This window comes from Drosophila erecta, unplaced genomic scaffold (assembly GCF_003286155.1).
Source record: "Drosophila erecta strain 14021-0224.00,06,07 unplaced genomic scaffold, DereRS2 tig00000000-arrow-pilon, whole genome shotgun sequence".
Classification (NCBI taxonomy): domain Eukaryota; kingdom Metazoa; phylum Arthropoda; class Insecta; order Diptera; family Drosophilidae; genus Drosophila; species Drosophila erecta.
The window spans coordinates 18,226,671-18,251,574 of NW_020825194.1; the positions used below are offsets into that span (position 1 = coordinate 18,226,671).

At 42.2% G+C, this 24,904-nt stretch overlaps 1 protein-coding gene across 1 annotated transcript; it reads right to left on the reverse strand.

Annotated features, from left to right (window-relative positions):
* Window positions 1-20,858: 20,858 nt before the first annotated feature.
* Window positions 20,859-24,435, reverse strand: LOC6552886 (insulin-like peptide receptor). Its single transcript, XM_001979950.3, has 7 exons — window positions 23,641-24,435; window positions 22,880-23,417; window positions 22,677-22,824; window positions 22,220-22,615; window positions 21,940-22,156; window positions 21,631-21,887; window positions 20,859-21,568 (listed from the first exon to the last, which is right to left on the reverse strand). Exons 1-7 carry the CDS (start codon window positions 24,178-24,180, stop codon window positions 21,070-21,072), a joined length of 2,595 nt encoding a protein of 864 aa, XP_001979986.1. The 5' UTR covers window positions 24,181-24,435; the 3' UTR covers window positions 20,859-21,069.
* Between the last annotated feature and the right edge of the window lie 469 nt (window positions 24,436-24,904).

A 24,904-nucleotide genomic window follows, 5' to 3' on the forward strand; every position in this document is an offset into this window, starting at 1 on the left:
TTAAATTAAGAGTGTTTAAGTTCTGAAAACAAGCCGAAATAAATTCATTTCTGTCGCTAGGCGTAGACAAACAAAAAACTGGCAGCAAACTTTATTTGCCAACAGGAACATACAAATAATACAGAACAAATACAAACCGTAACAAAAACAGAGCTAAACAAAGCAAAAGTTGGGCGGCAACATTTCCCATATGGTTGGAGGGAGTTAAGCTTATGTTGGAAATGCGATGAAAAAAGAAGCTGCTGTTAAGATTAAATTTAGTTGTTTGATTGGAAAAGGAACTCGGAGTGGGACTTAATCTTTATGCGTTTTCCACTCAAACGCAGATAAAATGAGCCCAGCAATAATGTAAATAATTAATGAGCACCATTAGGCATATTCATTAAGCAAGAAGGGGAAGAGTTCATTCATCAAAAGCGAAGAAGCAAGAGTTAAATAATTTATTACTTTTACAAATAAACTATAATAAAGATATAATGTCTTTGGGGCTATTTAAATGTATTTATACAAGAAAATAACCTATTTAAATCACACGCAAACTTGTTGCTTTATTTTTTAATCAAATACTTCCGTTTGTCTGCATCAATATAATATAATATATAATACAGCTTCCATTTTATGGTTGATATTTTGTACAAGTTCTATGCTCCCGTGTTTCTGCATGAATTTTAGTATTTATGTAAAGTTGAGGTGCAAATTCACATACAGATGTAAATTCTCTGTGTGGTCAGAATCTCAAACATCTATAGCTAAATTTTGTATCTCGCCCGGCTTTCCCCTTTGAATACACCTCAAAATGTAGCTACGTATCTGGCATCTACAGCACTCCAAAGGGCCAACAACTCGATGCGGTTCGACCCCCACTTTCCCCTTGAACTCCACTCAATGCCAGTCAAAGCGGTTCGGTTTTACACGTTTTCATAACTTTTTATGGATTCCGGCTGTCTTGGCATTTGCTGCAGACCCTCCCCCCCCCCCCCCCCCCCCCTTTTTATTGCTGCATGATTTTTTCTATATTTTATTTGTTTATTTTTTATTCGCTGCTGCTGCTGCTGCTGCTGCTGCTGCTCAGCTCTTTTTATGATGACATTTTGCTTGTTCTATTCTGGTTTGCTGTGTGGCGTAGGGGGCGGTGCCTGCGGGGGCGTGGCCTGGCCTGCAAGTTTGCTTGTTGTGTTGGCATGTAAAATATTTGTATAAAGTGCATTTATAACCATTTTATTATTTGTTTGCATTCATTCAAGTGCCAAACGTGTCGGTTCGGAGTTCATGGCAAAGAGCGAAGGGCAAAGGGCGAAGGGCTTAGCACTCTCAGTGTTCGCAACGGTCAATTCTGTTGAATTATTTTGTTTAAATAATTGTTCGGCCAGAACTTATGACTCGTTCGGCTTAGCACATCGCAAAATTGGTGACTTTATTACTGAATTCTCGAATGGAAAACAAACAATAGCTGCAATCGATCAAAAACTTTATTTGGTGGACAAAGCAAATTGAATTGCATTGCATGGCATTGTAATTTATTAAGCTCATATTAGTTATTTGGCTACACTTTGAATTCATAAACCACAGTCTGATGTCTTTTTTATAAAGTGGCCGGAGCAAATATTTATGTTCACAATTCTGTTGAATCATAACATTTATTGTAAATAATAGTCGGCTTAAAATGAAAAACTTATGGGATCGAGATCAGTTTTTTTATAAATTAATTGTGTGGTGCTCTAGATGACATGGTTATCAGACATACATATGTAATTTTGTCATTTTATTACACTTGAATAATTGCTTAATACTCAAGAATTTCGTTTTATACTAATAGGCATTAGGCCTACAAGTAAATTGTATTCCTTTTTTAAATAAAGTATGTACCTTAATAGAATTTTCGTCTCAAGTCAAAATCACGTTCTCGCCACCAAATTTGCATTAGGTCTTTCATACCAGCAATCCAATTTGTCCGTAGCAAGTTGTGAAAGCCACGCCCACTTCTGCCTCCTCACCTTCCAGCTGCCCAGACACCAAACTCACTATCCAAATAAGTAGGCAACACTTCGCGCTGCGCAGCGCGGGAAGTCAGCCCACAAATGACTTCGGAATGACAGCAATTGCAGGAGAAACACGCGCGTTTTAAAATCATCCACATTATCATCAGCATTATGGCAGTTAGTGGGGCCTTTCAGCCAGATCTGGCCCTATTTACCCGCCCCGACCGCTCCGACTCTTGCCACGCCCACAAAGTCGCCGGCGGCGTCTGTTGCTGCCTGTCATTCATTAGGCGACACAGAATGTACCAGAAATGCGCAAAGCAGGATGCCGTGTAGCGACAGAAAAGTATATGTACGGTATCTGGAACAGCTAAGAACATCAAATCAAATTACAGGGCGACGGTGGCAGGAACACAGTCGCTTAAAAATCTTCACCATTTGCCAGGCAAGAGTTTCCAATGCTTCAGTGGAGCAGAGCAGAGATGGAAATGCCGAAAGTCGTGATATACAACTATAAAAACAAATAAATATACATGAGCTGGAAACCCAGAAAATAATAAATGCAGTTGTATAAAATATAACTAAAATATTGAAACAAATATTTTCAAAATTTGTGAACTTTTTAAATATGCTTCTTGCTTTCTTGCGAAAGTTTTCATAAGAACCATCTCCAACTGGCAACTCTTCTCCGATATACAACTATAAAAACAAATAAAAATATATGAGCTTGAAACCCAGAAAATAATAAATGCAGTTGTATAAAATATAACTTAAATATTGAAACAAATATTTTCAAAATTTGTGAACTTTTTAAATATGCTTCTTGCTTTCTTGCGAAAGTTTTCATAAGAACCATCTCCAACTGGCAACTCTTCTCCGATATACAACTATAAAAACAAATAAAAATATATGAGCTTGAAACCCAGAAAATAATAAATGCAGTTGTATAAAATATAACTTAAATATTGAAACAAATATTTTCAAAATTTGTGAACTTTTTAAATATGCTTCTTGCTTACTTGCGAAAGTTTTCATAAGAACCATCTCCAGCTGGCAACTCTTCTCCGAGTTGGCGGGCTCGTCTATCTCGTCTGCGTCTGACTGTCTGATGCGGAATTCAGCAATGTTCCTGCAGCTGCTTCATTTATTTAATTATTTCCGAGTGGGGATTCCCCATCTCCACACTCCCCTCGCACTCCTTCTTTTTGATGCCATCTCTCTTACTATGTGCAATTTACTTTATTGTTATACTTCTGCTGGAGCTGTTCTGTTCGGTGTTTTTGCTGCTGAGCAAACATCTGATTGTTTACCGGAAATTGCTGAAATTAGTTTTCGACGACTATCGAGGCATAATTGTGTGAAATCAGCGGCAAGCACTTAGTCGGCACTGCTTGAAGTGCTTTCCCACACCAACTGCGTGTCTATTTCTCACAGTGTAGCCATAAACACATGTGTGTATCCGTGTGCAGGCATTGAAAAGCCATAAAAACGAAAATACGCAGCTCGAACAATTTTTTCTAGCGCCGGACGGCCTGAGTTCCTTTTTATGACGCATTGATTTTATGATTTTTAGCACCCAACGGTGTAAAACTTGACAGCCGTGTCCTGCCAAAAATAAAGAGTGAAGAAGTGGGAAGAAAGCCTTCACGCACTTAGAAGATGTGCTGGGATTTCCAAGGGATTCAGCCAGAGCTTAGCCATCAAAATGGTCGCTACAATGTCCTTTTCGGGGATTTTTGCTTCTTCTCGAACCCTTACTCTGATGAAAGGTCCTGACAGGCTTATACCTCTGAATGTAATGGTAAGAAGGCATTCAAAATTATACAAATCAAGGCGCTATAAATAAAGTAGAAGTGTTTGCCATTTTTAGTTGAAAGTTTAATTTTAATAACTAATAATTTTTAAGGCACACATTAAATGATTATATTTAAACACCTGAGCTTAGAAATCCTTTCATTAGGGGTACATTTTGAAATATAATTTTAAAGAAAAAAAGACTTAAGATGATTTATTTCTACGGACCAAAGTTCCTAATAAGTCGTTTGCTAGAGCTCCAATTTCCAGTTCATTTAACCACACGTCGAAGGAAGAGTTTGCTCCAATCTCAGCGCATCCACGCATTCCCCGCAACTGATACCCAGCTCCACCAGGACTCCCACCACCCGAAATCCCACTCCGCATCCTTGACAGGCAACCATTTGCTTAGCTCTTGGGCAAAGTCCCGAAACACATGCTCCCCAAGTTGCGCAACAACATAACATCATCCATCAAACTCGTTTTATATGGAAAACGAGGCGAACTACAAACAATTTTTATGGTAACTCAGGCCAGCGCCTTAACCCTTGGGCGCCTTGGTAGGGTTGTGTTTTAATGCCGCAACTTTAACACATAAATGGCCCAACTGCTGCAAGTATGTGCCTTTTCTCATACCCCTTGAAAATGTAGAGCATACCTCCCAATTCTTCGATCCATTACAAAAGCCAATGTCTAACTTTGGTGGCCTCTTGTTCAATGGCCATGTTTTGTTTTTCATTTTTCAGGCAACTGCAGTACAATTTTGTACAGATTTGGTTTGCATTTTTGCAATAATTAGACCATCTGCTTTGTTCAATCTTTTCGTATATTTAAAGAGGGAATAACCAAATGATGATTTAAGTTAAGATCTGCAACACTCCCTTCGGGAATTTAATGTTCTGCAAATAAAATCCATCCAGAAGGTGTTCTCTTAGCGAATCCCTACCTTACTTCCACAAACAACCTCTTGTTTGTGTTTTTTTATTTGCCATTGAAGCGTGTCTGATGCGGAGTGAACGGGTTGAAGGACACATGTGTGGGTACGCGAGGCACGCACGAGAGATTTCTGAATTGCCAACCCGTTCCGCAACCCTCGTTCCCGGCCAGGAATCCTCAGCTCACAGCGGTCCGGTGATTCATCACGAACTGCTTCCGGTTGGCACAGCGCAAATATTTTCATAATTCGCTAACTAAGCCAAAAGCCGCAAAAACTGCATGCCACAGACCGTACCAAACCAAACCAAACCAAACCAATCCGCACCACACCGCACCGAACTGAAGCAAAAATCAATAAGTTTGGCGTACGTGTTACGCTCTATTGCTCCGCGGGGGCGAGGATGTTGGCCAGAAGATATAGACGCGGAGATATGGTGCCACAGAACAGCAGAGCGGTACTCATAGCTCCGGGCGGCATTTTGTGCACAAACTTTTGCTTTTGCTATTTTGCTTTTTTTTGTGATTATTTTGGAACTGAGTGAGCTCAAGCTGTCGATAACTTCATCAATGTGAAGAGCCAAAAAAACAACAAAAAAAGGAAACAACAAAGTTTTTCGCCTTTTTTTCTTGGCCAGGAGAAGGGGGCGGGGCAGCCACGTGTTGGCCATTGGAGAGTTGATAAAACAACAAACTGCGGCATGCCACTTATTAATGGCAGGAGATCCAAAGACGCCTCTGCATCTCCGAGGGCTCATCGCATCATCATCGTGGCTCATCATAACAAAAGATTATCGAAGTAACTTTTCCAATAATAGGCTCAAATGAATATGATTTGCAGCGAGCTAACTTTCTGGCTCTCTAATATATGATTTCACCAATTCGATTAGCGTTTTAAGCCACTTGAGGAGTTGACTTAAGTCCTGCCAGGATGAATTTATAGCGGGGACAGGACTCAAAACAAAACAGATGTGTCAAAGTCTGCGTAGGATGGATTTTGCGCAAATTTGAATTTATGGAAAAAATACGACTAGACAATATTGGTTTTAGAATCGAAGGCAAATTAAAAAATATTTAATAAATACAATAAGGAGATGTGACTGTTTGCCAGAAGAATTATTAATACATATTTGACAAACACCTAGGGTGAGCCAAGCAAATATCCTTTGACCTGTCTGTAATTTTAGTCAACGCTGAAGCTCAAAACTATGATAAATCCTAAAATAACACCTCAAGCCCTGCTTTGCATTATCCGAGAAAATAAAGGAATGTCGGAAATTCCACTCGTTGTGACAGCAATCTGGATTTAAGCCTTGTTTACTCCGGTCACGCTAACAAGCCAAGTAAATAGAGGACCGAGGACCCGAAACCTCAGTACCAGTCTCATTAAGTGCCCCCCAGTCCTCAATACACAAAACACAAAGCTGGGCTGACTTTTCCCCCAAGATCCCTGGAGCAGGACACTGTCAACATTTCGTGCAGCAGTCAAAATTGTCTGGCAGGAAATGAATTTACTTTTGGGGCAGGGACACCAGGAACACCGGGAACACCAGGAACACCAGGAACAGGAAGCTCGCTGTCATAGTTGCTGCCATAATTATCTTGTTTACAAGGTGAAGCAGCCACCCATACCCGCCCAGCACTGGGCACAAAAAACCAACAGCAAATTGTGACCGTTACCAGTGGCAGTCATTTGCTGGCTGGGCCTTAAAATTTATGACTGCACAACACATTGGGTATATTAATTTGAATATGATTGCCCCTGGGCGACGATGGGGGGACTCAGCCAGTTCATAATGTAAAGCAAACAGCCAGATACAGATATACGTATATGAGAGGCAGTGGGTGTGGATCTCGGCATGTTAGTGTGTTCATAAAATATTTGTATTGCAGATTAGTAAAATGGACAATTCTGTTGCCCACCCATCATTAATTAGAGTTTTCACTCTCGTTTGTATGTGTATTCCTGGCAAGATAAGAAACTAGGCTTCATGGGTGGGCTTAGGCATCTTAAGGCTCGGTCCTGACATTTATTAATCGTGTTTGCCTGACATCTGGTTCCACGAAGGAATTCCTGGGCATGAAAGGAGGGAGGTCATGTGGAAAATATATTTTAATTAAGTTAAGTTTCCTCAAAGGTTGAAAAATGTTCCATTGACAATTAGTCAGCGATAAAATCAATCTAGCATTATATAAATACAAATGAAATGCATGTGACCAATTCTTTACTATTAGCAATTTATTTTTTATTGTGCCATCTATAAAGCATCAAATATATTAGAATGTATAGACAGTTCAACACTCCCACTCTTACAAACTGCAACTTGGACCCAAAAGAGACATTAAACCATTTGTGTCTCCATTTGTGGGACCCAATCAATTTGCAGCAAAGTGAACTCGAACAGAGTCAACAATCATTTTGCCAAAGATGTCTGGGTTCCTTGCCCGATTCCCAGCCACATTTGTCATTTGAATTAACCGAAAAACTCAGGACGCTTTCACTGCTCCCCGAACAAATATATCATTGCCTAGTTTCGGGCACTCAAAGATTTTTCCCACCGCTTTTCGTCAAAAACTAAGCCGGTCTGACACACGTCAAGTGGATGGGTGGCAAATGGGAGACGCTTCGGAAAATGGGATAAATGAGAACCCTTCTGTGAGTTCATTAGCCCCCAAATGGGTTGAAATAAGGCGACGGGGAAAAAAGACGGCTGAGAGCAACTGCAAAGAAAATACAAATTAATAGCAAATTAATGAAATGTCGGCAGTCCCGAGCAGGAGGAGCACCAGGAGCAGAACGAGAGCGAGAAGGAGCAGGAGCAGGAGCAGGAGGAGGAGGACATCATGGCGAGTGGATAAAGTTGGGGCTAAGAATCAGCCAACCCGAAAAGCGGTGCACAGAGCAAGAACTGGAAAATGTGTCAAGCCAATGTCCGCTGACTCTTCATGTTCCCTTACCGAGTACACTGAAACAAGTCACTCAATAAACAGCAGCTTTCAAAGATTCAATGTAAATAGTTTTTAAGGGAAAAGGATAATGTCACAAGAACAGCCCCAGAATAAAAACCTTACCTCTTACATATACTGCCCGGGGTTTTTCCCAGTGCACCATGGCTACGATCTACTGCAAGAATTTGCAGTAATTAAACAATTTCAGAAACCCTCCGGGGCAAAGGTTGGGCGGGGGGGCGCTCCGCAGCTCGTTCATTACGGCAATTTTTCAGCTCAAGAGTTGCATTTTGTTTGCGCTAATATCCGGTAGGGGCTCCATGCCGCGGAAAAGCCCCGTCGACGGTATTCCTAAGCTTCCCCCACTTTTACGACGCTCTCAAATGTTATGAGTGCCAGCAAATTAGCTGAAATTACCGCCGCGAAAGGGGGCAGAATGGCAAAATGACGCTCTTAATTGTTAAAGCGAATTGCATTGCCTTTTTCCTCCACTTAAAGATAAGGAGCAAGTTGGAGCGGAGCCAGCAGGAGCTCACCTTGATCCTTAAAGACGCACAGCTCACAAACTCAAACAAATTGGACGCCCGTCATTTCGTGACACCAAAACCTGCCACATTAATTTTCCCCCAGCAAATCTAGGCCAAGACAAAGAGGGCTCGGCTTCTGAGAAAAAAGAAAGATTGAATTAGACAGGATACAAGGCACACGAATGTGGCCAGCGCCTAAGCAAAGACGCCAACTATTTAGCTTGGCCAAAGAAGGACATCTTCTTTCAAGGATAATAGAAATCAAACAAGACAAACAAAATGAGAGCATCCCAAGCACACACTGACCACGTACTGAAGAGCAGGAGAGATGGATGTTCCACGCATGTGGAAAAAAGGAACTCATGGAATCCCCTTATCTGCCCCAAAAAGTGACCTTGAAGAGGCAATCTTAAAGATTGCCGAATTAAGTATGTGTTTTTTAAATGCACTTGAGTCAAGTACTAAAAGAAACTCAAAAGGTGTGTAGCATATTGTTAGAAATTTAAAAGACAAAAAACGTTGAAGCTTTGGATTCTTCAATTATGAAAGCCATGTACATATGTATCTATGTACATATAATCTGTGTTATGTACCTGTTACATAACTTACAACAAATCTGGTATACTCATTTAACGGGTGAAAGCGATAACAACAGCAAATGGAATTTAATTCACAAAGCCATTTTTGCCTAATTTATTTCTTTAAAAAGTTCTTTGACGAACACACAAATGTCTGATGCTGATAATATTCAGTTTATATTCATTCCATATTGTACGAATAAACCCGTTGGAACGTCTGACAAACGTAATTCCCGACTCCACGAGATATTTTCTTATTGAGGCCCCCACCCCCACCTGTCTTCGCCATTCTTCACAAGCTTTTTCACCTGCCTCAATCCTTTTCCCGGTAATTGAATGCCATTAGATATGGCGTATGGCCCCCGTGGATATATGCGGGTATTTCACTCGGAAATATCCCCAGCTGGGCGGCGCCATCACTCACTTACTCATTCACTCAGCGGCAATGCGATTACATAAATGTCACATGGGCCGTGGGGCATAATCAGGTGGAGCTGGCAATGAACCGTTACGCAGAGGAAAAGCCAAGCCAGGGAAAAATTATGGGGAGTGGCGGAAAGGGGGAGTGGAGGGGCGGAAAGAAAGCAAACAAAATGCCCGATAAAAATGCGCTGGCCATCAATCAAAAGGAACATTCCAATGGCCCACGAATGCCGATAAAATGCTGGAGAAGCGGAAGCGGAAACGGAAACGGAAACGGAAGCATAACGAGCCCGTGTACAAAGAATGTTTTAGGTAAGCCAAACAATGACCGAAAAAGGAAATGCCTTTGGTAAACGTTTAGCATGTGTGTTTGACTGTGCTGGTGACAATAAACAAACTGCCCAACAAATAGACGGCCTACAACTTTGTTTACACAAACACTTGGGCAGAATGTCGGCCACATTGCGTATACGCCACCGACAACAGAACAACCGCACAGAGCAGGCCTAACCTGAGCCCCCTGTCTGCTCCATGGGCGGGGCTCAAAGGGGGCTCGTTGCTGTTGTTGCTTGAGTATTTACGGCCTTGGTGGTAAAATGAAACACCCTCCAGGCAGTCGGCCAGCATCCACCTACAAACAAGCAACTCAACACAGCTCACGTAACGCGGCACGAATCCGAGGCACAGGTTCCGCGGGGGGGTCGATCAGTTTCAAGACTATTTAACAATTTTAAATAACTCATTTATGGCGTTATGCGAAAGGCATTTTATATTTAAACCACAATACACGCTTAGATATTTTAATAAAAATTTATAAGAAATCTTAATTTATAACAAAAAAATGTGCGTGCAAGGAATTCACAGCCTGTCTAAGCCAAACCCTTTAATTCCACTCACTATGAACTTTTGGAACCACGCGTGTTATATGCAAATGTGGCTTACTTACGCCTCACACGCACACTTATGCACGGACAATTGCTGGCAGCCATGAACCATGAGATCCATGAGCTCCATGAGCTCCATGAGCTCCATGAGATCCATGAGTTTCCCGAGCCCTCCAGCAGCCATCGTATCGCATGTGTGACAACTCAACTCAAAGGAATTTATAATATGCAGCTAATTTATCATTCCCTTTTGCCGCAGCTGCGGGGAAAGGTAGAAAGTAGTGGGCACTATAGCGAACATCTAGATTTTCCATACCAGATGAATGGAAAGCAGCCGTAAACAATGCACATTAAGGAAACTCAACAGTAAAGTGCTGATAATTTGTGGCCGAGCCACGGACAAGTTGAGTTAAACCACTTTTAGTGCCCGTGGATGATGCGCTCTCGTTGAGTTTTTGTGGCTCGTTTTGTGGCAAACTATTATTCTGGCTGCTGCTGGTGTTGGCCAGCTTCATAAAAGAGCCAAACTGGAAAATTGCGAAACTAAAACCAATAGAAGAAAAACTCATTAAAAGACTACAGCGAGCGGGGGCAAAAATGTGTCGCTTGTATTTTGCTATATGCTGTTGCTAGTTCGCAAAAAGTGTTCGCTCGCAAATAAAGGAATTTCCAACAAAAGTGCTATGGCAACAAGAATATGGGATATGAGAACAAAAATGCAGCACACCGCAAAAATACAATAACTCATTCAAAACCCAATTTGTTTCCGGCCTGTTTCCCCAACGAATTAATTATGATATCAGCATAACAATTTGCATAACCTCAAAACGAAAGCCAGACATGCACACCACGCCCATCCCAACTCGAACCCAATACAATGGGATGCGTTGGTCTGGGGGATACGGATCTGCACTGCAGGATGGAAAGCGGGAAAGCTGTATAGCGGGAAAGCGGTGAAGGAGTGAAGCGGTGAAGGGAACGGAAAAGGGGAAACTCGCAAATGAAATAAAGCTCGTTTTCCCAAATGCCATATCAGCTCGGGAGATGTATAGGCAAAGATACACGTATAGCGACGGGGCCCAGCAAACAACCCCAATCTCCACCAGTTCCGCATCACACAACCTACAAACATTCAGCAAATAGTTGATTGGGATACCCTGAAACAGGTATATGGTATGTACAATGCAAAAATAATAGAAAACATTCCTTACACATTTCCACATTTTTAACTGCCTTAGTATTAGGTCTTCAACAAAAATGGCATAACACTAGCTTAAATGTGGTATTTGTCCAGGGAATTTGCGAACAACAAACAAATTAAAAGAGAGCTATAAAATAATAGAGTGTATTTCCCATTTGAGTATCCCCTTTTATCTGCATTTCTTCCTGGTTGCCCACACTATCAATTTACTGGATTTTTTACACCCAGTCTCAATGCGGCAGTGTGTCTCTCTTGGTCTGATGAAATTGCATAATCGCTTCCAGTTGTTGCACAATTATTGAAATGTCTGTTGTGCGTGTGTGAGTGTGCGAGTGTATGACCCTTTGGGCAGGGCTGCGCGGGAGGTACCTCAAATAGAGGGGGAGAGGATAGAACCACAGAAATGGGGGGAACTCAAGAAGGGGCGTGGGAAACCCTACAAGGGTTTGGGATACCCAACGAGGCGGAAAATTCACTGGACGAGTCATGCAAACGCAAACAAAATGCCATTTTTCGGTGTGCCAGGAAGCAGCAAGAGTGGTTGCTAACTAGCCATGTTGTCGGCAAATCAGAAATGTATAAGTGCCACGCCACTTAATTGTTTGGTACTTGCCCCCAAGGAGGAAAACTAACTTGGCGATTACATTTCGCCAGCCATCATTGGAAAAGTGAGTGGCCTGGAGCAATGGCAGCATGAACGAAGTCCAGGAATGCAATGAAATATGGAATAAACTATTATTCAGCATGTCGAAATGCTGGAAAAACTGAAAATCTCATTTCACAGACAAGAAAATAAAGGGAAAACGACAGCTAGCATTGACAAGCCAAAGACAGAGCCCAATGAAGCGGGGGAGTAGGGAACTTGGCACAAAAAGGCAAAACCTGTCAGTTTCAGTTAGCCATTCAAGAGTCCCAGCCAGACAGAATAGCAGAGGAGCAGGCATCGCAACGGGGGAAAATCGAAGGCAACTCGGTGTGCAACCGCTCCGGGAAGGACTGTGCGACCGCTTTCACATGCAACTTCCGTTTCCGATTTGCCTTTGTGCAGTTTTTGCCATTTTTTCCTTGGCTCGGGATGTGTTCAGCACTGTGAGAAATCAGTGGAAGCCAGCGAGGCATATAACTTTTATAATTAAATATTCAAGGCATTCATTATGTATTCAACCTCTGTAAAATGAATCATGTAGAGACAATACAAAAATACATCTCCAGTTGGAAGATTACTCTCTTTTAAATATTTATGCTTCAACCTTTTAAAAGTTAGTTTCTTAAGCATCATGTGTACCAATTAAGATATCCTGGCTTCCAAAATAGCACGGTTTCTGTTAGTGCAACGTTTAGCCCCTGGACCAGTGCCGTGGTAATGCTGCTTGGCCTGTTAGTGACACGGCCGTTGATTGGTACAACTAGAGGCGACGGTTGCCAGATGTGGCACGGGTGTCGGTTACCATCGGGGTTACCTTCAATGGACTCGAGCACCGGAGGAGCACAAAGCCAGGTCTGCCAATGCTGTTGCTGTTGTCGGGTTAACCAGGATGAGGTGTGCCCCTTTTGTGTGTGGCGTCTACACATGTTCCAATGCCAAATTCATGTTCTTACTTACTTTAAGGACGACTCCCAGCTGCAATTTGGGTGCTACGCCTGCTGAATGTGATCTTCCTTAAAATTCAAAGCACTGCAGCTAACAACATGCTTCAGGTTTGCTTAATTTGGACGCATTCTTAAGCATTCACAAATCTATTGGAAAATGTAATGTCACCAGTACATGGGGAGCAAGATTTCCTCCTTTGCCATTTTCCGCTTCCACGAGAAGTACTTTCTACTCGACAGTGTGCTCTACTTTACTATCCCACAAGTTTCACTTTGATAGAGGAACTTCTTACATTCCCTAATACCAATTAGCGCTTTGCACTCGCTTTTCCCTCCGGTGGGAGCTCCTCACCGCCAACAGAGAAAATTTATTCAATTATCTGTAGCCGAATGTCGGAGGAGTTGCATTGTGTCGCATCAAATAAAAGTCGCCTGTACTTTTATACAAATTAGTTTTGCCCACAGCAGTAACACGGAAACTACAACTGAAGTGTCAGAGTCAGACCAAGTAAAAATAAAAGCAGCTATGAAGGCTAAACAACACCACCAACTTCGTAAATCCCACACTGCCAGGGACTCGACTCGTTGGCTGATTATACAGGTAAGCCCAAGGAAACTCTGAAAGAAATATAAGATACTATTTTAGCTAGACTTTACTGGCATGCAAATACGCTGGTATTTCACTTATTTATGAATTACAGCTGGAAATAAATTACACATGAGTAGTGTTTTGTTCTAGGTAATGCGTAAATCTGCTCCTCAACTTCTTCTTATTCAATAAAAATATAATTTATTTTTAAAACTTACTGCTAAATAGAATTCATTACCAGACGGAATTTATGCATTACCTTGTTCAGATATGGTGAAAGCTAGAGGTAGCAAAACTGTCTACTTTTTTCCGCCTCTTATTAGCGATTTACATTGTGGGCTTGCATATATAAGCAAAGTCCTTGCGACTTTGATTCACTTCGATGTTTCGTCAATATCGCGTATTCATAAAGATTATGCACAAAGGAAGGCGCCAGTCAGCAAATCGTAGTTGGAAAATTTTTTAATTAAATTTATATTTCTCTCGGATTGGCCAGAACTTTGATGACGTGAAACATAAACACAAAGCCGAAAATAGAAACGCGGATAGGAAACCATCTCGAAAATAAAGCGAAAGGAAATAAAACACCAAGTGGAAACGAACAAAATAAAGGCTTGGACGCGAAAGTTGTGACGAGTTCGCCGAGGAAACGGAATGCCAAAGTTTTTCAAAGCATTACCAACAAACTAAGCCCAAGTCAACAATGGAGGTCAATAATATATGAATAGTTCACAAAATTTGTAATATGGAGTCTAAGTACGTGCACTTTCATTTTTCCAACCCAATTACAAAAAGTGAACATATAAAAACCTTTTAAGAATAAAATTAAATTAAATGTTGAGCTCTGAACCCATAACCAGGACATCCATCGTCTATCTGCATTTGCAGATGAAGTAGAAGTGGCAGTGAAAGTCGCTGGTGGATTGAGGACCTGCCGGATGTCGCCGGGAGATTGGGGCACAAATGAGCAGTTGCACCACAGCAGCCAGAATCCAGCTAGGAAATGCACAAAAACTTAACCTAATGAACATTAAGATAATGCAACAACATCACCATCAGCCTTGCAAGGATCCACCAGTCCGGTCCAGTATTCCGACCCTCAGGTTCCCTCCTTTCGACTACATATTTCTGCATTCGACCTCAGCCGCAAAACTTTTGCTTGCAACTAGCTTCAGAAGGACAACAAACTTAGCACAGTGTGTCTTACTTAACAATAATTTTCCTAAGTTTATTGATCAATTTATTAAGGTACCACTTTAACAAAATACAAACTATTTTGTTTAGATTCTTCACCAATATATTGATGAATAAATGATAATATTAATTATAACCAGAACTGTACGAAATAAGTTAAAATGAAGGAGCACTATTGTAAAATACTATTACGAGTGATACGAAAAATTAATGGGTTAAGTATAGCATTCAAATACCTTTACAATTTGAAATTCGATTCCACTGTAAAATGCTAGGGCAAAATGCATTGGCCAAAAAGTGGAAAGGAAACTTGCGTTTGCCATTTGCCAGTTTGCATTCAGCATAAAGTTTTTAGCTTATGTTGTGATTTTTATGACCCCAGAACGCAGGGAATCGAGGGCCCAGGAAGTGAAGAAGTGGCCAGCAAATGAAGATAAGTTTTATGTGGCGCGGAAATTAAGAACTTTGTTTATAGCTCGGGCCAATGTATGTCCGTTTGCTGATGAACCAAGCAACATATGGAAGAACGAAAATGAGGAGCAGAACGAGGACGAAGTTGAGGATGAGGATGGACTAAGTGAATCGATCGAGCAGACAAATTACTTGTGTCTCGGTGCTAACGACCTAGGACTCCCCTCGATGTGGCGCCATTTGAAATGTGTTATTAAATGTATTAAGAATTCATTAGCTCGAAAGCCCAACAACTCAAGTTTCGAAAAGGCAGTGTCAATGGCGGATGCTTAAATATGCATTAATTTTATGCAGATGGCATTAACTTTTGACAAATGGACTTTCTAGAGTGAGACCAAACTAATGCTGGAAACGCCCTGGATTTTCCATTTCCCATCAACAAAGGCTCAATATTAATTTGATTGAAACAAAGGCGGCAAGGAATTAAGCAAACATAAGAGCATAATAGGTAGGCTGCTCGACTATCAGATACCCGTTACCCAGCTAAGATCAACTTACCACCCAATAATATATAGAAATATATTATAAGCAGAATGTTATAGTCAAGTTCCCCAACTGTTAGATAACCGTTAATCAGTTAATTGAAAATTTAACATTTTCTGGAACATGTGTAGACATTTTTTTTTGATTTCTACATCATAACAAAAAAAAAATGAATTTCTAATTTTAAATGCAGATTTTTAGATAATTGCACCAGAAAAATTTTGAGGTATGCCACTTCAAAATCCGATTAAGATACTTTTAGAACTTCAGCCTTGGATTATTTCTTAATTTTATAGAATTTCTTCAATATGTGACAGTTCTGGGCGGTGGAGTGGGCGCGGCAAAAAGTTATGTGAATAAACATAACTTTCACTCATAAGTCCCTTGGAAGCTTTCCTCCCATAGAGAAAAAATAAACTAATTAAGTTACAATTGCAGCCAAGGCAGCACAAAGGAAAGAATGAGAAGGATTGGTATGGGAGCTGGGGGGAATCCCTGGAAATGGCAAGGACAAAACACAACTTAAGCCATATAAATGTCGTCAGGCAGCTTTTAGCAATTAATTATCCGCAAAGTTTTCAATTACAAGCCAATTACGCCCTGCCACCATCCAATTGCAAAAACACACGCGCATTCAGGGAACAGTGGGATACTTTAATAGCAACTCACTACACTCCTAACAATTGGTAATATATTGGCTTATTTAATTTTGCTTTTCCGTTCCTAAGAGAAGTATGAATAAAATGCGAATTCAGCACCTAAGTAGTTAAACGGAGCATTGAATATTTAAAAAAATGGTCTTATAATCACAAATATTTTCTATACCTTTTAAAGGACATAGATTTCGAAGCAACTATTGAAACTATTGCATCATTAGCTCATTAATCGCGCGGTATCTCCACCAGTATTTACTGTACTGCCACTGTCACGTGCAGCAGCGTTGAATGACATTTTATTGAGCAGCTGCGACATGGGTTCCTGTTCCTCTTGCCATTCGTGCATTCCAGTGGCCATGCCGGGAAATCCATCCTGCCCCCTTTCGGTCCATCAGTTTACCTTTTTGATGGAGTTGTCAACTGTCAGGCAGAACGAATCGTTGTGCCGATGACACGTTTTGCCAGCGCATCATGAAACCTTGATGACGCCAAAATGAATGCGTCCTGCCATAACGGAAATGGAACAAAAACCGAGTGGGCGAGTGGGCGGAAACGGAAGTCGGGGTGCGAGTAGAAACATTCGCAAATGGCTGACAAATATGACGTCGCAACAACAATTGAAACTGTTTTTGTTCATATTTGCAGACAGACACTAGCACAGGTGTGGGTGGGCGGACACGGGGGAAACTGCGACAAGTGCAAAAGGATATTGGTTTTTGGGCGAAGCGGTTTATTGACATTTGCAATGCGTGCATAGCACTTAATTAAGGTGTAATTTTCAATATTGAACGCGCGTTGGGCAAAGCAACGTTTTGGCAGCGGCTTTGAAAAAGATGAAAATAAACAAAGGATGTTCAATGTGATTGTTTGCAATATGGGAGAACACATATTCTTGTTTGTTAAAGGATGTAATATGTTTACTGCTTAACTGCGTAAGCACATATTTTCCTATATCTAGACTTGATTATTTAGGAAGTCTAGACGTTGATCCACTCGATCAGGTCCTTGTCAAGGGTGAAATCTATTCAATCACCTAAGCTGTCGGCCTAGATTTTCCCATTCATAATTTCCACTTGTCATGTACCGTTCGACGAAATCGTTTAGCGCAAAAAGTGGAGCAATGACTGTTCATTGTTAGACGCCGTTGAACCCGACGGAGAGAAAGGCCAAAGGACCTGTAGTTATTGGCTGCCTATTCCTACAAAATAATAGCCCTAAATAAATCGTCAAATTGATTTCACTTATGTCACACACACGAGGCTACTCAAATCATGAACTTAATGGTGTGGTAAATTATTCACATCTAATTGACAAATTCTTGGCGGGTCCAAATCATTTCCAGAACAATTAAGTGAAAAACAAACTACTTATCTGACCTCTGATTGTTTTCATGCTCGACTTTTTATTCAGCGGAAAGTTTAGTGCCTGAGTAAAAACTATTTTCAGCGCTTTTCATTATTTATGCAACACAAGCAAGCCAAACACATGTCAGGCCGAAAGCCACGCAAAGCTAAAGCCCCAGTTGCAATTAAGTACTCTCTACTTATATACGAGTGTACAGAGCATGATTCCCAAGGATATAGGATTCCCAAAATATGTTTATTATTGTATTACTCACTAAATTACAGATCAACAATCTGTATTCGGGTAAAATAAAGGGGCTCATTATTTCGCTAAATTATATATTTGAAGGGAGAACGTTTTTTATGTACTCTAAACCAGCAGAAATTATGTATGTACTGTACTCATATATCCACTGTATTATTGTGTTTCTCTCAGTGAAAGAAGAAAATGAATGCGCCAACGCATTGCAACCAAATGAGAATTCAGACGTGTCGGATGGAAGTCCTTTGAGTTGAGCTGGTCCTGGCCAATAAACTTGGTTCCTGCCTCAGCACATTTTGATTTAACTAAAATTAAAATCAGCTGCTCTCCATCCGCGTAACCACCCAACGTCCCTCCACAGAGCACTTCCCTCCGGCTGTCACTTAGAGCATGTCCTTGTGGACTAAGTGACCGTTTCCCACACATGCCAGTTCATATTATCCGGGCGCATTTATCTCGCATTGGCAATTGGATTTGTAATGTGACTAAAGCCAGACAAAACGACAGGATAACAAAGCAATGGCAATGGTCATTGAAAAGGACAATTGTGTGTGCGAGTCGCGCATTTCGAAGCTGACGAACTGCTGACCTGAAGATGGGGTACATTTGTGTTTGTGGGGGAATCGGGGCTTAGCAGGTCGGGGATTATCCAAAGCTCTTTAAATATGTCCCCGCAAAAAGGACTTGACCTTCTCGGTTGCCCAGAATGGAAGTTTGGTAGCTGGATTTCAGGGATTTTAAAAGATAAAATATATAAAATGCTGAACGCTTGTACATACGTTGAAAATATTTTATGCACGCCTGATTTATTTTATTGATTTTTAAATTTGCATTTTCTATCTACATTAAATTGCTTTCCCCTAGTTCTGGCCACAACTTACATACATACACAGGCACACTCGCACAAGTTCCCAAGGTGTTCAATATATATCAATGCCTCAGATCCAAACTAGTGCACATCATTACCATTACCGTTCCCAGACTGAATGCACTAGCTCAGGACTCGCAGGCCGACCCCTACCAAATCCAAATTCGAAAACCCAGAGTTTAATGCGTCGATGGTGAAGGTGATGCCGACACTTTCGTTTCTCCAGTTGGGGCAAGGACAATTGAGGAGCGCACACACATGGATTGGTGAAACTGGCCACATAGCGGGTTATAGGCCAAATTCGACTGTGTCAAAAAGGCCACATTTTCTTTACTACCTTTATAAGTTAAATGGTACCTACCAAGTTGGTCTCTGAAAACATTAGAGTTACCTTCGCATTAACTCGAAAGTAAATGAAATTTAGAAATTTACATTTAAAAGCAACATTTTGAAAATTTTCGGATTAAAATAGATAAGCACATATTAAACAAACTCCTATTGAACAGCACTAGTCAGAGTTGCGGTGCACTCAGTTTTATTGTCCGCCTGCCTGCCTGACTGACTGACTGAGCGACGGACGAACGGACGGACGGAGGAACTGCTAAACTGACGCACTGACATCGACGAACCGCACCCAAAGTGCTTGGCCCGGCAAGTGCATAGATAACAAACGAGTGCAAGGATAACGAGGCTACACGGCAAGGACTACGTTTACAACCACAGCTACAGCTGCTACTACAACTGCGTCTATGGCAACGGAAATAACGCGAAAAATGGTGCAACAGCAAGGGCGGAGGGGAGACAGTGAAATATTGAAATACAATTGGTTTAGGATAAGATCACACACAGCCCCATATCTCTTCCTTCCTCCACGAGGACCAGCAGTGCGGCACTTAAAGACGGCGCCAAAGGATGTGGCATAAGTGGTTTTCAGGCGCCCAGCATTTCACTTTAAGGCCAGCCAGTGGATTTACATGGGCTTCATGAAATATTGAAAAAGAGATTAGTTGTTCAAAGCTTGTCCCACTCTCATTGAAATTAATGGGGTTTGTCACCGGATAAGAAGCACTTTAACTTGAACTGTATTAACTCGACACTCTTTAATATTTTGAATGGGAATTTTATTATATAAATAATGAAATGTACTCGTAATACGATTTATTTATATTTTTCGTTAAGGTGTGTTTGTGAGTTTCTTGCAGCCCATCTTCCATAGTACGGGAGGGATAGTCGTCAAGTAACCCGCTTCGGAGTACTTTGCTTGCGACCTCTAAGGTAGTTAAATTGCGCGTCAGTGTCAGCGGCAGAATTGAAATCCTTTTCCTTTGCAGGCACTCTGAGTGTCCTTTGCTCCCCCTCACCGCTCATACTTGGTCCTGCGTCAATCACGAACCGCTTTTCCCCATTGAGTGGGACACGTTTTCAGGGAACTTTTCCAGCTGCGCCGAAAACTTGGCCACAAACAAGGCGACACATGACACGTACTCGACTTGACTCCACTCCACTCCACCCGACTCGAAAGCAAAAGCATCGTCTCGACCAGGTCCTTTTCCGCCCAGTTTTCGGTGGTGGGGATTAGTTCTAGTTTTTGTCAGTGTTTTAAAGTTTAAAGCTCTTTTGCGGCATATTTGCATATTAAGTGGCATGCGTTGGAAGTTCCAGGCAGCCTGCTGTTGTTAGTTTCGCCTAGGCTTATGCCATGGCCAATATCGAGAGAAAGGTAACCGCTTTCCGGGCCAAGTTGAGGATCTCAAAAATCAGTGCTGTCAGTGGGGGTTTTCCTTTTGAACGGTTTCTGGCTCTGGCACACATTGCAAGGACGTGCGGCTAAGTCTGTTAAGCCGGTAAGTCAAACTAGCATGAATTGATGAAAACATTTGGTCGCTTGTCGAGGATTTGTTTGGCATTTACACATTTACAATACATTTGGAGGAACTACAGTCACTTGACTTACAATACTTAGTTGGGCCCATATGACGCGGCACAATCTCAGACCTTTCAACAATCGATCACTGAAAATCAAATGAAAAGCTTCACAGTTCAGTCTAATGAAAATCAAAGTACGGACTACAAAAAACTAAAAAATACTTAAAACATATTGTAATAATTCTAAATAGCAAAACTAGGGCAAATATAGTCTTGGATAATAAGAGGTCAGCGGTACTTCTTTGTCAAGTTTTTCAGAACAATAAACACAGATTTAGAAAATGTTCAATACATTGATAAAGGTTGATAAGCAATGGAGTTTCCACTAGCATCCAGTTGTCAACACACCTATCGTCATATGGGTCTAGCATTTATCACTTGTCAGCTAATATAAAAGGGCTGCGATCAAAGTGGCTCCGCTAAACACCCTTAATGAATCGCTCTAGCTGGATGCTGGCGGTCTTGATCACAGCTTCCGCCGGAGTGGAGCAACCGTTGACCACGCCCTCGACGCAGGCCCTTATTGTGATCCGGTAATGGGTTTCCGGTTCCAACTGGGAGAGGGAGTAGAAGTGCTGAGTGCCCGGCAGTTCGAAGCCACTCAAGGTCTCCTCGACGACGCACTTTTCCTCCACTTGCTGGACCACGGAGGCGTGGGAGTTCTGGCACTTGGGGAAGGCATGGCGGATGGTGTACTTGTGCAGGTCCAGGTCCTGGAGATCCCGTTGCTTCTTTTCGCTATTCAGGCGGTAATTCTCGTAGTTAATTGCGGCTTGCCTCTCCTTGGCCAAGGTTGCATTTGAGGGAGCCGGCGTGGTCGTGGGCGGTTTGGTGGGCTCTTCATCCTTTTTTATAGACAGCAGGTGCTCATAGTCAATCACCTTTTCGAACTCCTTTCTGCGATAGTCGTGATTGCGCCTATAGATGGTCGTACACTTCAATATTCGAGTTTCAAATAATACTATATTTTCTGAACTCACGAAACATAAATGAGATTGGGCAACGCATCTTCGTAGGTGATTTGCTCTTTGTTGTAGTAATCCTCGTCATCCGGCTGAGGACCTGAATAGTAGGGCAGTGCACCAACGCACTCACAATCAAGATCTTTAGCGTTTCCGAGCTCTACATTCGCATAATTTTTGTCCTTTACCTCCGTGGTAACATTGTGCTTTTCGGCGGTCACATAATAGTTTTTAATGACTCCATTCGGACGACTCGGTGGCCACCAGTGCAGAAGCTGGAAAGGAAGAAGCTATTTAGCTGAAAAATATATTTTTATAAGTGCTCACAATCTGGGAACTGATTTCCGAGCTGCCATATATTCGGAGCACAGGACTTGGCCTGTCGGGCAGCGTCTGGAAGTAACCGATTTTCGAGTAGGCATCTATCTGAATATGATATTCGGTTCTGGTGAGGGTCTTCACAAAATATGCATACTGTGTGTAGGGCTTCAGACCGCTTATCAAATGGCGTCGACTCTGGTTGGACACAACGTCCATCATCCAGCTGCAATATTATAAACAGACACACTGTAGGTATACTTCGGGAGGACGAGGAGTGCACACCCACTTGTCATGACCACAACCATGCCGACCATCGTACATAGTCACGTTTTGTACGGGGGCTTCCTTGTAGTGGTACGAGTATCCTATTAGAGTTTCCATGCCCTCCCAGTCCATGTAGTCCAGCACGATGCGTACCGCATTGGAATTTAAGTCCTCCACTTTCGGATTGAGGGAGCGCACCGCCTCGCCACAAATCACGCGCTCGCCGTTCGAATTGGGGGATACATCTGCCACAGATATATGCTCGCCGCTTTTTAGGGAGCCCTGTAACTGAAGGATTTTCTCGTGGCACAGGCGGGGATTCAGGTGGAAGAAGAGCGTGCCGCGCTGAATGATCACCAGGTGATTGGGTGGCCAGATGTGCTCCAAATGGTAGTTATTCACCACGTATAGGGCGTATCTAAAGGTGAAAGAAATAATATTATTAACCTTTAAATACAATTCTATCCCCATAAACTGACTTGTTTTCCACCAGCTTATCCCCTCTTATGGCATCCAGATTCTGCAGAAATGTGAGCGCCATCAGCTGAGCAGAGTGTATGACCTTTAGATAACCAGTGATCTCTTTAACACTGGCCAAAACATTTTCCAAGGCATCTACAATTTTCTCTGGAAAATGAATGAAATTACAGAGAATGTACCAAGCATCTATGACAATACGCACCTTTAATATTGGTTAGTTCGATGGTAAGTGAACCATTGATTGTCACGCAGTCCTGTAAATCTTCCAGGTCCACAGCACTCTTCACGTGAAAATCGCCGTTGCACTCCACCTGGCAGTGGATGTTGCCCTTGGCGTCCACAATCTCCTTCTGGTTTCCGGGACACTTTTTCACACACTGATAGCCGCGTATCAGGGGAATCCTTCCCGATTCCCGGCACTCCCTGTGGCCGATGCACCTCCTCCTGTTTATCTCATAGCTAGCGACACACTGATTGACACATCCCATTCTTCCCTGGAAGTTTGCGCACAAGGAGCAGTTTTGGGAATAGCACCCAGTGACACAGTTATGATCACAACATTTCCCCGCACTATCACATCCATTTAGGCCACAGGCAATGGGGCAGTCCTTGAGTCGGGGCGGTTGTGGGCGAAGTTGTGTCGTGTTTACGCTCCAGCAACGCTGCGAGGAGTTTCTAATGAACTCGAAGTCCGCTGACAGGCTGCCGCACAAAGGACACAAGCTTTGCGGCCTGTTGTGCTGTGGGTAATAAGAAAGTTAAATTCACGAAACAGAACTTTAAGCACTCAGTGTGTTAACCAAATGGCAGGTACACATACATCACTGGATGACTTAAGTTAAATCTCTACGTGTGAAAATGTACTTGATTTTAGGTATTATTAAAGAACATATTCTCGAGTCCTAACAAATTGGTTTTATTTTTGAATTAATTATAAGTAAACAATAGTAAACAATCACTCACTTTGAGAGAAAAGTGCTGCCGAGTAGCATTGCCCATCAGGTACATCCAATCGACGGTTTCCACGAAGCACAACAAAGGGTTGGACTCGACGCGAATGAAGCCGTTCTGGATGCGCAACAGCTCCACCAGGCCGAGCTCCCTGAGATTCCGATTCTCGTAGACCACCAGGGAGTACTGATCGAACAGCAATTGCTGACCCCGAATGATCCGCAGTCGGGGGAATATCGACTGGAGGCTGATCAGACCCGTGCAGCGATACACCATTAGGTAATCGCTGATCTCGCTCACATTGCTGGCCAACGATTCCAGGCTGTAGTTGCCGGATGCATCCGTCAGATCCACATAGGCCAGGCGAACGTGACCCACCACGTGCGTACAGTTCTGCAGTTTCCGCAAGTCCGCAATCTCATTTATCTCCAGCGATTCGCAGGCGGTTTGGTCATCGGATCTGGCCAAAACCGGCGATGCGGCACCCAAAAACAGAAATAACAGCGGAACTGCGATCGAGATGGGGATCGGGAACGGGAGCAGATGCCCCATGCTGCCACCTGACACTTCCAATTGAGAGCACTTGACCCGGGCGTTAAGGGGCTTTCCAATGGATCAATTAGCGCGCCCGCTTGAATGTCAATGTCGTTTTTCTCGCCCGATCGATCGCTCCGAATATTTTTTTTGATATTTTTTCCGCTTCTGCAGAGAGAGAGCTGCGTTCGCGGCAACGATTCGATTTGGACTGATCTGATGGCATTCGAACCGAACAGCGTTCTGTGCCTTCGATCTCTTTAATTAGCCTCTTCTTTCGGCATTCACTTTGTTTTGTTTGGTTTTGTTTCGCACTGTTATTTCTTTTTTATGCGCCGTCTTCGTTTTCTAAACCCTTCGGCTACACCAGCGGAAAATCGTACAGCTTATATTAATGTATTAAAAATTGCCTAACTTTATAAGACCTAAAATTCTTTTATTTCGGGACGAAACTACCGACAGTAGGTGAACGTATTGCGTAAAAACAAATATATTTTAAAAGTCTTTATAATGGAAAATTAATTATAATGGTTACGGAATGTTGTGAAAATATAACTTAATTTTCTGTTGGTATTATTCATATAATATCTTCAAAACCTGAACTATTTTTTCGACCCGGTGTATAAAAACAGCCCGAGAATGAAAATCAAAGGCTGTGGCTGTTGTGAGAGGGAGACCGATGATTTCGATGGGGAGCACACTGGCAATATTTACGTTGATGGTAGGCATTTATGAGTATCGT